This window comes from Heptranchias perlo, chromosome 3, assembly GCF_035084215.1.
Source record: "Heptranchias perlo isolate sHepPer1 chromosome 3, sHepPer1.hap1, whole genome shotgun sequence".
NCBI classification, from domain to species: Eukaryota; Metazoa; Chordata; class Chondrichthyes; order Hexanchiformes; family Hexanchidae; genus Heptranchias; species Heptranchias perlo.
In genome coordinates, this window is record NC_090327.1 from 118,123,475 (window position 1) to 118,140,160 (window position 16,686).

The following is a 16,686-nucleotide window of genomic DNA, read 5'->3' on the forward strand; positions in this document are numbered from 1 at the left end:
GAACAAAGTATGTGTTCAGTATAGAGTACTTCGTTTAAATATAGTGAAATAATCGAAAACCAAGTAAGATTTCTTTTTGGTTCTGTTGGTTTTATTGAATTGTTACAGAAAGTTGCCTTCTGTGAAGGTTTAATATTAAATGCACTTTGCTGTGAACCCAATTAAAACATTTCTATTTTATAAATAGACAGATGAACAACATGCATCAAAATACTAAAATTGTGTGTGTGGGGGGGGGTTGCGGGGGTGGGGGGGGGGGAAGAGGAAAATTATAATCCAATGGTTATAACATGAAGTCCAAGGGCTGCCTCTTGCTCAGTTCCACCTGCCCAATTTTGACAAGTTAAATCATTGGTCAGCGCACCGTAACCGCCCTGCAGACCGAAAATAAATAAATATGACCAAAATAATACATTTTACGCAACTAACCGTAATAGTGAAAAGTACCACGTGGCTATGTCACCCCTTATGTGATCACATTACTGATATTTTTGTAATTGTCCCCAAGCATTGCATAAAAAGGCTGAAAGGATTTCATTTTTAACATTATACTTCTGACATTATGTAGTTGACAAAAATGTGGCACCAACTTATCATGTTCACAGCAAAGACATTGAAGCAATTGCTTTAAATGCCAGACTTATAAGATATAAGAACATAAGAATATAAGAAATAGGACCAGGAGTAGGCCACATTGCCCCTAGAGCCTGCTCCACCATTCAATCAGATCATGGCTGATCTTCGACCTCAACTCCACTTTCCTGCCCGATCCCCATATTCCTTGATTCCCCTAGAGTCCAGAAATCTGTCTATCTCAGCCTTGAATATATTCAATGACTCAGCATCCACAGCCCTCTGGTGTAGAGAATTCCAAAGTTTCACAACCCTCTGAGTGAAGAAATTCCTCCTCATCTCAGTCATAAATGGCCGACCCCTTATCCTGCGACTGTGCCCCCAGTTCTAGACTCTCCAGCCATGGGAAACAACCTCTCAACATCGACCCTGTCAAGCCCCCTCAGAATCTTATATGTTTCAATGAGATCACCTCTCATTCTTCTAAACTCCAGCGAGTATAGGCCCATTCTACTCAACCTCACCTCATAGGACGACCCTCTCATCCCAGGAATTAATCTAGTGAACCTTTGCTGCACCGCCTCTAAGGCAAATATATCCTTCCTTAGGTTACCATCGCCGAATCCCCCACCATCAACATCCTGGGGGTCACCACTGACCAGAAACTTAACTGGACCAGCCATATAAATACTGTAGGTACAAGAGCAGGTCAGAGGCTGGGTATTGTGTGGCGAGTGACTCACCTCCTGACTCCCCAAAGCCTTTCCACCATCTACAAGGCACAAGTCAGGCGTGTGATGGAATACTCTCCACTTGCCTGGATGAGTGCAGCTCCAACAACACTCAAGAAGCTCGACACCATTCAGGGCAAAACAGCCCGCTTGATTGGCACCCCATCCACCACCCTAAACATTCACTCCCTTCACCACCGGCGCACTGTGGCTGCAGTGTGTACCATCCACAGGATGCACTGCAGCAACTCGCCAAGGCTTCTTCGACAGCACCTCCCTAACCCGCGACCTCTACCACCTAGAAGGACAAGAGCAGCAGGCACATGGGAACAACACCACCTGCACGTTCCCCTCCAAGTCACACACCATCCCGACTTGGAAATATATCGCCGCTCCTTCATCGTCGCTGGGTCAAAATCCTGGAACTCCCTTCCTAACAGCACTGTGGGAGAACCTTCCCCACACAGACTGCAGCGGTTCAAGAAGACGGCTCACCACCACCTTCTCAAGGGCAATTAGGGATGGGCAATAAACGCTGGCGACGCCCACATCCCATGAACGAATAAAAAAAAAGATAAGGAGACCAAAACTGTATGCAGTACTCCAGGTGAGATCTCACCAAAGCCCTGTACAATTGTAGTAATTGTAAACAATTTTACAACACCAAGTTATAGTCCAGCAATTTTATTTTAAATTCACAAGCTTTCGGAGATTTTCTCCTTCCTCAGGCAAATGTTTCAAGATCTCCTTGAAGCCTACGCATTTATACATATTGAACAATAATACATGGTGTTTACAGACTGCCCCTGCAACTGCCCGTTGCCAAGGCAATCACCGTGTTCAGACAGAGAGGTGTTACCTGCAGAACCTCCGAATACACATTCAATAAAAAAACAAACAGGGAAAAAAAACAGAGAAAAAAAAACACAGAGAGAGGCAGAAACATCCGGAAGGCAGAGAGAGCCAGCAAATGACCCATTATATTAAAAACAGATAACATTTGTTCGCTGGTGGGGTAACGTGTAGCGTGACATGAACCCAAGATCCCGGTTGAGGCCGTCCTCATGGGTGCGGAACTTGGCTATCAATTTCTGCTCGACGATTTTGCGTTGTCGTGTGTCTCGAAGGCCGCCTTGGAGTACGCTTACCCGAAGGTCGGTGGATGAATGTCCATGACTGCTGAAGTGTTCCCCGACTGGGAGGGAACCCTCCTGTTTGGCGATTGTTGCGCGGTGTCCGTTCATCCGTTGTCGCAGCGTCTGCATGGTCTCGCCAATGTACCATGCTCTGGGGCATCCTTTCCTGCAACGTATGAGGTAGACAACGTTGGCTGAGTCACAGGAGTATGAACCATGCACCTGGTGGGTGGTGTCATCTCGTGTGATGGTGGTATCTGTGTCGATGATCTGGCATGTCTTGCAGAGGTTACCGTGGCAGGGTTGTGTGGCGTCGTGGACGCTGTTCTCTTGAAAGCTAGGTAGTTTGCTGCGAACGATGGTCTGTTTGAGGTTGGGTGGCTGTTTAAAGGCGAGTAGTGGAGGTGTGGGGATGGCCATAGCGAGGTGTTTGTCCTCATTGATGACATGTTGAAGGCTGCGGAGAACATGGCGTAGTTTCTCCGCTCCGGGGAAGTACTGGACGACAAAGGGTACTCTGTTGGTTGCGTCCCGTGTTAGTCTCCTGAGGAGGTCTATGCGATTTTTTGCTGTGGCCCGTCGGAACTGTCGATCGATGAGTCGAGCGTCATATCCCGTTCTTACTAGGGCGTCTTTCAGCGTCTGTAGGTGTCCATCGCGTTCCTCCTCGTCTGAGCAGACCCTGTGTATTCGCAGGGCCTGTCCATAGGGGATGGCCTCTTTGACGTGGTTAGGGTGGAAGCTGGAAAAGTGGAGCATCGTGAGGTTGTCCGTGGGCTTGCGGTAGAGTGAGGTGCTGAGGTGCCCGTCTTTGATGGAGATTCGTGTGTCCAAGAAAGAAACTGATTCTGAGGAGTAGTCCATGGTGAGCTTGATGGTGGGATGGAACTTGTTGATGTTATCGTGTAGTCTCTTTAGTGATTCCTTGCCGTGGGTCCATAGAAAGAAAATGTCGTCGATGTATCTGGTGTATAGTGTTGGTTGGAGGTCTTGTGCAGTGAAGAAGTCCTGCTCGAACTTGTGCATGAAAATGTTGGCGTATTGGGGTGCGAATTTGGTAGTAAGACTTCCTTATTCTTGTACTCCAACCCCGTTGCAATAAAGGCCAACATTCATTTGCCTTCCTAATTGCTTGATGTACCTGCATGCTAACTTTTTGTGTTCCTTGTACGAGGACACCTAAGTCTCTCTGAACAACAACATTTAATAGTTTCTCACCATTTAAAAATGTTCTGTTTTTCTATCCTTCCTACCAAAGTGAATAACCTCACATTTCCCCACATTATACTCCATCTGCCACCATCATGCCCACTCACTTAACCTGTCTATATCCCTTTGCAGACTCTTTGTGTCCTCCTCACAGCTTACTTTCCCACCTAGCTTTGTATCGTCAGCAATCTAGGATACGTTACACTTGGACCCTTCATCTAAGTCATTAATATAGATTGTTAATAGCTGAGGCCCAAGCACCGATCCTTGCGGCACCTCACTAGTTACAGCCTGCCAACCTGAAAATATTTAGAAATATTTGTCAGAAATTTGTTAATTGGCTAGCTCTTTGAAAGAGCCGGCACAGGCATGATGGGCTGAATTACCTCTTTCTGTGCTATATGATATTATGAAATTTGACACTCAAGAAAATTCCAAGTATTCAAATTAAGTTAGAACCTTTTTTGAAGAATGTAAAATTTGTTGCATGTCAGGGCATTAGAATTTACAGATATGGTACCTGTTTCTGGGAAATACACACACTGGGGGTAATTTCGATTTTGGGTGAAAGTGTAAAACAAGTGATATTGATTCAGCTGCCCATTATACATCTCTCCTGATTTTAATTGACTTCAATCGAGAGAGATGTATGACATATAACATATCGCCCGTTTTACACTATCACCCAAAGTCAAAATTATCCCCAGCGTGTGTTACAGAAAGGGGCTAGTTATAGTGCGGTCTCTTAGATAGTTATCCAATCTATGTATTAAAATGTATCATGCAGTTAGCAGCCTGAATTTCTCATGTACAACTGTCATCCAGTTTTCAGTGGAAGAATAAAATATTGACGTGGTCGGCCTTTAATCTACCTTCCAGATAAGTTGTTCTGCTTATTTTTTTTACAGAAGGAGTTCATTAATTTTCTCAATGTTCTACATCATGTAAAACAGAAAGGATCTGAGATAAAATATCATTGCACTCATGAGTGTTCTTGGACCTCACAGAAGTGCGGTGAACCTGAATCAGAATGTACTATTGCAAGGGATTAAAAAGGAAAGGACTTAGATTTCCATAGCGCCTTCTATGACCTCAGGATGTCGCAAAGCACTTTACAGCCAATGAAGTTACTTTTTTTTGAAGTGTAGTCACTGTTGTAATGTAGGAAACAGGGCAGCCAATTTGCCAGCAGCAAGCTCCCACAAACAGCAATGTGATAATGACCGGATAATTTGTTCTTAGTGATGTTGGTTGAGGGATAAACACTGGCCAGGACACCGGGAAGAACTTCCCAGCTCTTCTTCAAAATAGTGCCATGGGATCCTTTACATCCATCTGAGAAGGCAGATGGGGCCTCGGTTTAACATCTTATCTGAAAGACGGCATTTCCGACAGTGCAGCACTCCCTCAGTATTGCACTGGGTGTGTCAGTCTAGATTATGGGCTCAAGTCTCTGGGATGGGATATGAACCCACAACTTTCTGACTCAGAGGCGAGAGTGCTACCCACTGAGCCACAGTTGATACCTGTGCTTCAGGTAGAAATAGGTGGAATTTTAAAAAAATATTTAATTGTATATTTCAACATGGGTATAAAGAAATATTCTAAAGGAAAGGGCCTTATGCAGGCTGCTGCACTGCACCCTGCTGTAGAGTGAGGGGATGCAGGTATAATCCCTACCCCATTCAGTTCCCAATCTGAACAGTGCCGTGTGGGTTGGTGCCAGATGGAGACTTTGGGCCTTTCCCTGCAAATTCAGATTTTGGTGTCATCACTAGATAACTGTGTTAATAGACAGGGAACAGCAATATTATGCTGGTTCGGAAGCAAGCCATCCACCCACACACACTCGCAGCACTCCTCCCCTCCCTGTATGTAGTGATCCTGGGGAGAAAATGAGAGGATGTGTGCCCTTACCTGAAGAGTTAGTACCATCAGAAAAGGAGCATTGGACTGGATCCACTTACGAATTTTCCCCTTCAATTTTCTCCCTTCCTCATGAAGATGTTGACTCTTGCCAGAAATAAAGTACCACTCGCAGTCCTGGAGATGCTGACTCTTGCCAGAGACATTTCCACCACTGCCCGTGCTGTAGTACAGTTCTACCAGAGCCCCGGAAGGTGCTGACTCATGCTGGTGAACGGTTCTACCAGCGCCAGTCACCCTCTGACACTTTCCTTCAGTGGCACGTTCTCCATACATGACTGAGAATTGGAAGGCTGATTTTTTTTCTCCCCCCTTCCTAGCCTCGGTCCCTTGAAGCCAATTATTCGTGTCCCAGCTGAAATCAACTGACTCATCATAAACTAGGAACTTTCCTGGTATGCCAAAATAGGTGATGCATGTATCATCAGATGATCTGAAATCTTGTAATCAATCAGAAATCTGTGATGGTGAAACAATTCCAACATCCAAATTCACTTACCATATAATTGAATGAATGAAATTATGTTTCCATTATATGAATTACTCAGCACTTATAGCAGAACTCTGGGCAGCAGTCATCCATTATTTATTCCCTAAGGAAAGATGAACCGGAAACCAATACTGTCAGTTACCAACTCCTGATCACTGTCTCAATACAACAGGATATATGGATAGGTATTAAAATATCTGTTTTAAAAAGTGTTCATTCTGGATCAACTACTGGGAACAATTTCAGGATCACAATTCCATTTTGTAATGCTTCGCCACTGCAGATCAGGCTGACAACTGGAAGAACATGAGAAAGTATGGAACAAATATTAATCCATCAGGTTCACTTCTTCTACTGAACATACACGAGCTGAATTCTACTTAATTTATTCAATCGCATGAGGAAATTGATCAATCATATGTAAAACTCCACAAAAATAAAGCTCTGTGAAATCTCTCCTGAAGGCACTGTAAAATAGTCTCTCAAAATTCACCCCCAAGTGTCTAAAATCAACATTTTCTGGGGAGGGGGGCATGCGCTCCAAATCCCCCAGGAAATAAATGTCGTGCCTTCAATACTTGTACCCCCATTCTTCTTCAGGCTTCCATGTATTTGTGTCTTTCCCCTCAAACAAGGGAAGGAATGTTGGGTAAACCTACAGTTTAAGTTTCAAGCTCATGTCTCACCGCACTTTCAGGGTAATTACTTGTTTTCGCATGTCGCAGGCTTCTACTCAGGGTTGGTTTCGAGGCGTTATCAGCTTTTAGAGCTGTGTCAGCTTTTTCGAAGCTGTTGGTCAGCTTTTGCTTGTTTGCTAGGTTGGCCTATACGCTATGAAATACAATACAGAATCAGTATGTTGAGATATATAAATAGGAAAGTACAGCAGTAACGATGTCATGGCTTACATCAAGTAGCAGCTGGCAGTCAGTGAACAAATGCTAGCTTTCCAGCTGATGCAGTTATAAAAGTGGTGAGAGATGCCACTAATTTGTAATGTTCTTCTCTTCACAACTGAACTTTTACCACGTTGAGGGAAGAACACACAGTATCAGAAAAATAGATCACAATCTCCATTTCAGTAGAGATTCAGACACATGAATCTATTGTCTCACCACAAGAGGACTTAGCGCAAAAGACACAGCACATCCAGTGTGGGAAGATTTACTGGAGCGATTATTTGTTTCAAAATGTTTCTGTACAGTTCACAAGAATTTATATTATATAAAGGAGAAAATGCAAGGCCGGTTACCACACATTACTGTAATGCAAGAAATAACTCGACAGCACCACCATCTGGCACCTAGTGCATCACCATAGTGTGAATTTTCTCTGTATAATATAAATTCCAGTGAATTGTTCACAAATTAAACTTTTACTACCAAGAACTTGATGTAGGATACACAATTGCAATACTGTTCAGCAGAGACCCGACCAAATTTAGGTCCCATACATAGCAATGCATCATTCCAATTTAATTATAGAGGGGTTAGAAACTCCCTATAGTTTACAATGGCTAAATAAGGTCAAAACTAAACACAAAAGTCAGACAGAAATTTTACAAAAGATACAAGGGAACAAAAAGTAACAAGGGCAGGGAGACTTCCTAAAGTCAGCTGAAGATAACGAAAATAAATATTAGAGGAAAGAAGATCAAAATAGAAACCAAGCTTGAAGAAACCTGCTTCAGCAGATCAGGGAGGGCTATGAGCTCGCCTCTGAGCTTTTATGAGCAAAGCTCGCACTGTGGCTGCAGCCTTGACTGAAGACGTAAACATTTGGCGTGGGATCCTCTTCAATAGTATTTATATTTTAATACGAGTTATGCTCATCATTTGCCCCCAAATCACCCATTGGGCAAGCTGAGAACCGATCGTGCAAGGTTGGGTACCCAATTCTCCTGTGAGGCCTCACACCACCAGGGAGCTCAACGCAAGCTTGAGGAACAGCACCTCTTCTTTCGATTAGGCACTTTACAGTCTTCCGGCCTCAATATTGATTTCCACAACTTCAGATCATAACCACAGCTCCCATTTTCTCTGACATCAGGTGCTGGTAATGGTTTTGTTGTAACCATTTACACCTCCTCTGCACCCATCTTTTGTTTCTTTATTGTCCTATTATCACCCCCTTTTGCCTTGCACCATCATCCCTATTGTCATTTAATTGCTCCTGCCCTCCACCCTATCACAGACCTTCCCCTCTGTTCTTTCCTCTCTCTATCTCTCCACCCCCCACCTTTTCCCTGGCTCTGTACTTGCTTATAAACTGTTAAACCTCTAACATCTTCCAGTTCTGATGAAAGATCTTCAAACTGAAACATAAACTCTGTTTCTCTCTCCAGATGTTGCCTGACCTGCTGAGTGTTTTCAGCATTTTCTGTTTTTACCTCACAAGATCGGGGTTGGTTAGAATCTCAAACACCAGTTAATGCTCTGGGTGAATTATTTTGAAGTACAGATCAGCCATGATCTAATTAAATGGCTTGAGGGGCTGAATGGCCTAATCCTCGTCTTATTTTGGCTCAGGAATCTAGAAACGCTATTAGTATCAGTAAAATTAGGAAAGTGTCTTGGCCCAGATGGAATACAATTCTGCAGGAGATGAGAGGAAGCAGACAAGGCCAATAACTCCAAGAGCTCCATAAATACAGGAGCAGTACCTGAAGACTGCAGGATAGCAAATGCTAACCCAGCGTTGAAAATGTGACATTAACTGGAAAACACGGATGAATTATCTTAACGTCTGTATTGGGGAAAATGCTTGAGATCATTATGAAGGACGCTACCAATGCATTTTCGAAGAATGCAGAAGCCACCAAATATAGTCAGGATAACTTAACAACTACGCGTTCAATTTTATGGGGATTGGCACCAGTGCTGCAGATATATACTGTTGAGCGTCCCAGATCATCAAGTGCTCAAGCCTTAGGTTTGATCTGTGTCCAAGTCGTTTCATGCACCTTCATGTGGTTGGAAAGCACATGTGGTACTGAGGGTCTTCACACCTGCTGTGTTCTAAGCTCGTTAATCCCTTGAAAATTAACTAATTTCAATTAAATTAATTGTACCTGAAATGAGCTCCAGCCACTCAGCACCCATATAAATCAGATGCTGGCTGGTTAGCACATTCAGTAATTTTGTGCTGCTTTCTTTGGATTCACCATTGAAGTAATTCATGTCTTGTTAAAGCTGCACCAAATTTCCAATCACTGTCCAGAGCCTCACTAGTACCCATCTGTCTGTATCACACTGGAAACTCTCTCTGCTGGTCTGGAGGATGTTGAGATGATGTGCACTATTTACAGCCTTGGTGCTGAATACATAGGAACAACAATGGACCGGAAAAGACCCCCTCCTTCATACTTCACAATATATACACTCCCCACCCCACCCAAAACCATGTGATCTCCTGGGAGTGGCGAATATCCAGATAAAAACCCCAGGCCAATTTGGGGAGGATAAAAAAAAGAGAAATTCCTATCCAACCTCCCCCTAGCTAATCAAAACTAGTGCAGGAGATCACCCTGGCCCTGAATTCTATACATTACCGTCCTTTTGTAAGAGGTGATCTCCGCCCCAGCCACAAACAGGTCCAGCTCTCACTTGAAGGGATTCAGCGAATTGGTGTCCACTGCATGAACCAGCAGCCTGTATAAGATTGTGAAGGGGCTTGATCGGGTGGATGCGGTAAGGATGTTCCCAAGGATGGGTGAAACTAGAACTAGGGGGCATAATCTTAGAGTAAGGGGCTGCTCTTTCAAAACTGAGATGAGGAGAAACTTCTTCACTCAGAGGGTAGTCAGTCTGTGGAATTTGCTGCCCCAGGAAGCTACATCATTAAATAAATTTAAAACAGAAATAGACAGTTTCCTAGAAGTAAAGGGAATTAGGGGTTACGGGGAGCGGGCAGGAAATTAGACATGAATTTAGATTTGAGGTTAGGATCAGATCAGCCATGATCTTATTGAATGGCGGAGCAGGCTCGAGGGGCCGATTGGCCTACTCCTGCTCCTATTTCTTATGTTCTTATGTTCCAGAGGCCCACTATTGTCTGGGAAAAGAACCACCTCCCGACATCTAACCTAGACTTGGCCTTGTACAACTTAAAATTGTGGCCACTGGTCCTCCCTAACCTATTTAATTGGAATAAACTGTCAACTGGAACACAGTCTATTCCTTTCATAATCTTATCAACCTCGATCAGATCACCCCTAAGTCTACACTTCTCTAAAGTGTACAGTCCCAACTCATATAGTCTATCTTGGTAACTAAGATAAGACATAGCTACCCTTATCCTGCCACCCTTGTGTTCAGAGAAAAGCGACTGTACCTAGGTAGATCCAAGGAAATCTATATGCAGAGACTACGATTCACTTTGCAGTCTCCTGGAGTCAGGCCTTGAAAGCACTTTGAGGACAGGGATGGCAATTCTTTGGAAACAACAACAGTTTTACCTACATATCTGTCAAATCTCAGCTGCATCTCATAGGTGACAGATGCACTGTTTGACCAGGCCAGAGATTTCATTAAGGATTCCCCAAAGGGCAGGAAATTACTGATGTTACACATGTGGCCATACAGATTCCTCTCCCCAATGCCACCTCCTTCATGACCAGAAATGGTCACCACTCCATGAATGTGGATAGGTATAGCATCAAACATACAAAAGCCCGCTACCCTGGTAACTGCCACGATTCCTTTATTTTACAGCAATCGATGACACCATCATTCAAGGACTTGAAGACAGGATGGATGGCTTTTTGGGGACCAAGGCTATCCACTTAAGCCATGGCTCAAGACCACTTTGAGACACCCACAGACAAGACCTGAAGAGATACAATGAGGAGCATGATCTACTCTGTTCCTTGTGGAACAGACAGATGGGATGTTAAAGCAAAGGTTGAGATTCGGTAGGTGAATCTGGGGGGGGGGGGGGGAGGAGAGAGAAAGAGGAGTCTTGACCAAAGTATTTAAGATTATTGTAGCCTCTGCGCCTCACGTAATTTTATCTTTTGAAAAGGCAGTGCCCTGCGGCTTTCTGTCTTCCTGGATCGTACAAGTGCACCCTAAGGCATTAACCATGGCTCAGAGGGAGCACTGAGTCAGAAGATCAGGTTTAGTCCCACTCCAGAGATTTGAGCACATAATCCAGGAGGGAGTGCTGTACTGTCGGAGGTGCTGTCTTTCGGATGAGACATTAAACCGAGGTCCCGTCTGCCCTCTCAGGTGGACCTAAAAGATCCCACGGCCACTATTTCTAAGAGGAGCAGGGGAGTTAGCAGAGGTTAGAAGAATTCCACCCCCCGAGAGATATGGGGATCCATTCCCACAAGTGGCTATTGAAGATGAATTAATCAAAAAGTCTAGAAGGGAATTGGAAGAGACACTGAAAGAGGAGGCGGGCGGAGGCAGGGGAACGGGACAGCATTTGGGAGGTGTGTGCACTTCCAACAGTGGAGTGAGGGGACAAGCCGTCAACATCGAGGAGTTCAGTTCACGGTGACTACTGACGCCGGGCCTGTAAATCCTGCCATTTACACCGCCCGGGGTGGGGGTTAGAAGCCGCTATTATCCGATTAATTAAAGTTCAAACGGTAATAGGAGTCGACTCTGGCCGGGGGGCGGGGAGGGGGGAACAGGAGACCGCCTTCCGTGACGACGATCCTGAGGAGATAAATGGAGCCGGGCTCGGTCCAACCCCCGACTGCGTGACGTTCAGCGAAAAAGGCCAACGACAGCCGGGCGGGGAGGGCGGCTCCCCGCTTCATTATCAATCCCCTTCATAGAGTGAAAACCAGAAAAATACAACATCGACCTCGCGATTACATTTAAATCCGACCGGACTAACTGCCGGTTTCTCCTCATGATTGACTCCCGCCTCCATTATTAACCCGATTCCTCCCGTTCAGATGCCCGATCGCCCCTCTTGTCCACCTGCAACCTCCTTGTTCCCGTGTGAGGCATGACGCAAGAGGGGACGGTGATGTCATGTCCGGGGGTAAATATGGCGGCGGAATCTTCGGGAGCGGGACTGTGAGTAAAATACCCGGATATACCGGGGCGCCAGCGCACTGTGAACCCCACTTTATAATGTACAGTAATATCCCGGGACAGGGAGTGGACCGAGTGTACCCCCTTTATAATGTACAGTAATATCCCCGGGACAGGGAGTGGGACCGAGTGTACCCCCTTTATAATGTACAGTAATATCCCGGGACAGGGAGTGGACCGAGTGTACCCCCTTTATAATGTACAGTAATATCCCGGGACAGGGAGTGGGACCGAGTGTACCCCCTTTATAATGTACAGTAATATCCCGGGACAGGGAGTGGACCGAGTGTACCCCCTTTACAATGTACAGTAATATCCCCGGGACAGGGAGTGGGACCGAGTGTACCCCCTTTATAATGTACAGTAATATCCCGGGACAGGGAGTGGACCGAGTGTACCCCCTTTATAATGTACAGTAATATCCCGGGACAGGGAGTGGACCGAGTGTACCCCCTTTATAATGTACAGTAATATCCCGGGACAGGGAGTGGACCGAGTGTACCCCCTTTATAATGTACAGTAATATCCCGGGACAGGGAGTGGGACCGAGTGTACCCCCTTTATAATGTACAGTAATATCCCGGGACAGGGAGTGGACCGAGTGTATCCCCTTTATAATGTACAGTAATATCCCGGGACAGGGAGTGGACCGAGTGTACCCCCTTTATAATGTACAGTAATATCCCGGGACAGGGAGTGGGCCGAGTGGACCCACTTTATAATGTACAGTAATATCCCGGGACAGGGAGTGGACCGAGTGTACCCCCTTTATAATGTACAGTAATATCCCGGGACAGGGAGTGGACCGAGTGTATCCCCTTTATAATGTACAGTAATATCCCGGGACAGGGAGTGGACCGAGTGTACCCCCTTTATAATGTACAGTAATATCCCGGGACAGGGAGTGGACCGAGTGTACCCCCTTTATAATGTACAGTAATATCCCGGGACAGGGAGTGGGCCGAGTGGACCCACTTTATAATGTTCAGTAATATCCCGGGACAGGGAGTGGACCGAGTGGACCCCCTTTATAATGTACATTAATATCCCGGGACAGGGAGTGGACCGAGTGTACCCCCTTTATAATGTACATTAATATCCCGGGACAGGGAGTGGACCGAGTGTACCCCCTTTATAATGTACAGTAATATCCCGGGACAGGGAGTGGACCGAGTGGACCCCCTTTATAATGTACATTAATATCCCGGGACAGGGAGTGGACCGAGTGTACCCCCTTTATAATGTACAGTAATATCCCGGGACAGGGAGTGGACCGAGTGGACCCCCTTTATAATGTACAGTAATATCCCCGGGACAGGGAGTGGACCGAGTGTACCCCCTTTATAATGTACAGTAATATCCCGGGACAGGGAGTGGACCGAGTGTACCCACTTTATAATGTACAGTAATATCATGGGACAGGGAGTGGACCGAGTGTACCCCCTTTATAATGTACAGTAATATCCCGGGACAGGGAGTGGACCGAGTGTACCCCCTTTATAATGTACAGTAATATCCCGGGACAGGGAGTGGACCGAGTGTACCCCCTTTATAATGTACAGTAATATCCCCGGGACAGGGAGTGGACCGAGTGTACCCCCTTTATAATGTACAGTAATATCCCGGGACAGGGAGTGGACCGAGTGTACCCCCTTTATAATGTACAGTAATATCATGGGACAGGGAGTGGACCGAGTGTACCCCCTTTATAATGTACAGTAATATCCCGGGACAGGGAGTGGACCGAGTGTACCCACTTTATAATGTACAGTAATATCATGGGACAGGGAGTGGACCGAGTGTACCCCCTTTATAATGTACAGTAATATCCCCGGGACAGGGAGTGGACCGAGTGTACCCCCTTTATAATGTACAGTAATATCCCGGGACAGGGAGTGGACCGAGTGTACCCCCTTTATAATGTACAGTAATATCCCCGGGACAGGGAGTGGACCGAGTGTACCCCCTTTATAATGTACAGTAATATCCCGGGACAGGGAGTGGACCGAGTGTACCCCCTTTATAATGTACATTAATATCCCCGGGACAGGGAGTGGACCGAGTGTACCCCCTTTATAATGTACAGTAATATCCCGGGACAGGGAGTGGGCCGAGTGTACCCACTTTATAATGTACAGTAATATCATGGGACAGGGAGTGGACCGAGTGTACCCCCTTTATAATGTACAGTAATATCCCGGGACAGGGAGTGGACCGAGTGTACCCCCTTTATAATGTACAGTAATATCATGGGACAGGGAGTGGACCGAGTGTACCCACTTTATAATGTACAGTAATATCATGGGACAGGGAGTGGACCGAGTGTACCCCCTTTATAATGTACAGTAATATCCCGGGACAGGGAGTGGGACCGAGTGTACCCCCTGTATAATGTACAGTAATATCCCGGGACAGGGAGTGGACCGAGTGTACCCCCTTTATAATGTACAGTAATATCCCGGGACAGGGAGTGGGCCGAGTGTACCCCCTTTATAATGTACAGTAATATCCCGGGACAGGGAGTGGACCGAGTGTACCCCCTTTATAATGTACAGTAATATCATGGGACAGGGAGTGGACCGAGTGTACCCCCTTTATAATGTACAGTAATATCCCGGGACAGGGAGTGGGACCGAGTGTACCCCCTTTATAATGTACAGTAATATCATGGGACAGGGAGTGGGACCGAGTGTACCCCCTTTATAATGTACAGTAATATCCCGGGACAGGGAGTAGACCGAGTGTACCCCCTTTATAATGTACAGTAATATCCCCGGGACAGGGAGTGGACCGAGTGTACCCCCTTTATAATGTACAGTAATATCCCGGGACAGGGAGTGGACCGAGTGTACCCCCTTTATAATGTACAGTAATATCATGGGACAGGGAGTGGACCGAGTGTACCCCCTTTATAATGTACAGTAATATCCCGGGACAGGGAGTGGACCGAGTGTACCCCCTTTATAATGTACAGTAATATCCCGGGACAGGGAGTGGGACCGAGTGTACCCCCTTTATAATGTACAGTAATATCCCGGGACAGGGAGTGGACCGAGTGTACCCCCTTTATAATGTACAGTAATATCCCCGGGACAGGGAGTGGGACCGAGTGTACCCCCTTTATAATGTACAGTAATATCCCGGGACAGGGAGTGGACCGAGTGTACCCCCTTTATAATGTACAGTAATATCCCGGGACAGGGAGTGGACCGAGTGTACCCCCTTTATAATGTACATTAATATCCCGGGACAGGGAGTGGACCGAGTGTACCCCCTTTATAATGTACAGTAATATCCCCGGGACAGGGAGTGGACCGAGTGTACCCCCTTTATAATGTACAGTAATATCCCGGGACAGGGAGTGGACCGAGTGTACCCCCTTTATAATGTACAGTAATATCCCGGGACAGGGAGTGTGACCGAGTGTACCCCCTTTATAATGTACAGTAATATCCCGGGACAGGGAGTGGGACCGAGTGGACCCCCTTTATAATGTACAGTAATATCCCGGGACAGGGAGTGGACCGAGTGTACCCCCTTTATAATGTACAGTAATATCCCGGGACAGGGAGTGGACCGAGTGTACCCACTTTATAATGTACAGTAATATCCCGGGACAGGGAGTGGGCCGAGTGTACCCCCTTTATAATGTACAGTAATATCCCGGGACAGGGAGTGGACCGAGTGTACCCCCTTTATAATGTACAGTAATATCCCGGGACAGGGAGTGGACCGAGTGTACCCCCTTTATAATGTACAGTAATATCCCGGGACAGGGAGTGGACCGAGTGTACCCCCTTTATAATGTACAGTAATATCCCGGGACAGGGAGTGGACCGAGTGTACCCCCTTTATAATGTACAGTAATATCCCGGGACAGGGAGTGGACTGAGTGTACCCCCTTTATAATGTACAGTAATATCCCGGGACAGGGAGTGGACCGAGTGTACCCACTTTATAATGTACAGTAATATCATGGGACAGGGAGTGGACCGAGTGTACCCCCTTTATAATGTACAGTAATATCCCGGGACAGGGAGTGGACCGAGTGTACCCCCTGTATAATGTACAGTAATATCATGGGACAGGGAGTGGGGCCGAGTGAACCCCCTTTATAATGTACAGTAATATCCCGGGACAGGGAGTGGACCGAGTGTACCCACTTTATAATGTACAGTAATATCCCGGGACAGGGAGTGGACCGAGTGTACCCACTTTATAATGTACAGTAATATCCCGGGACAGGGAGTGGGGCCGAGTGAACCCCCTTTATAATGTACAGTAATATCATGGGACAGGGAGTGGGGCCGAGTGTACCCCCTTTACAATGTACAGTAATATCCCGGGACAGGGAGTGGACCGAGTGTACCCCCTTTATAATGTACAGTAATATCATGGGACAGGGAGTGGGGCCGAGTGTACCCCCTTTACAATGTACAGTAATATCCCCGGGACAGGGAGTGGGGCCGAGTGTACCCCCTTTATAATGTACAGTAATATCCCCGGGACAGGGAGTGGGGCCGAGTGTACCCCCTTTATAATGTACAGTAATATCCCCGGGACAGGGA

The 16,686-nt window shown here is 46.1% G+C and overlaps 1 protein-coding gene across 2 annotated transcripts in view; it reads left to right on the forward strand.

The window, feature by feature from the left end:
- The first annotated feature begins 11,761 nt into the window (after positions 1 to 11,761).
- abhd5a (abhydrolase domain containing 5a) overlaps positions 11,762 to 16,686 on the forward strand; it is a 33,032-nt gene continuing 28,107 nt past the window's right edge. Inside the window, exon 1 of one of the 2 annotated variants that reach the window (XM_067981710.1) lies at positions 11,762 to 12,100. In XM_067981710.1, coding sequence (XP_067837811.1) covers positions 12,030 to 12,100 — 71 coding nt within the window. In that variant the 5' untranslated portion in view covers positions 11,762 to 12,029. The remainder of the gene's footprint in view (positions 12,101 to 16,686) is intronic. The other variant, XM_067981711.1, reaches the window with a different exon arrangement.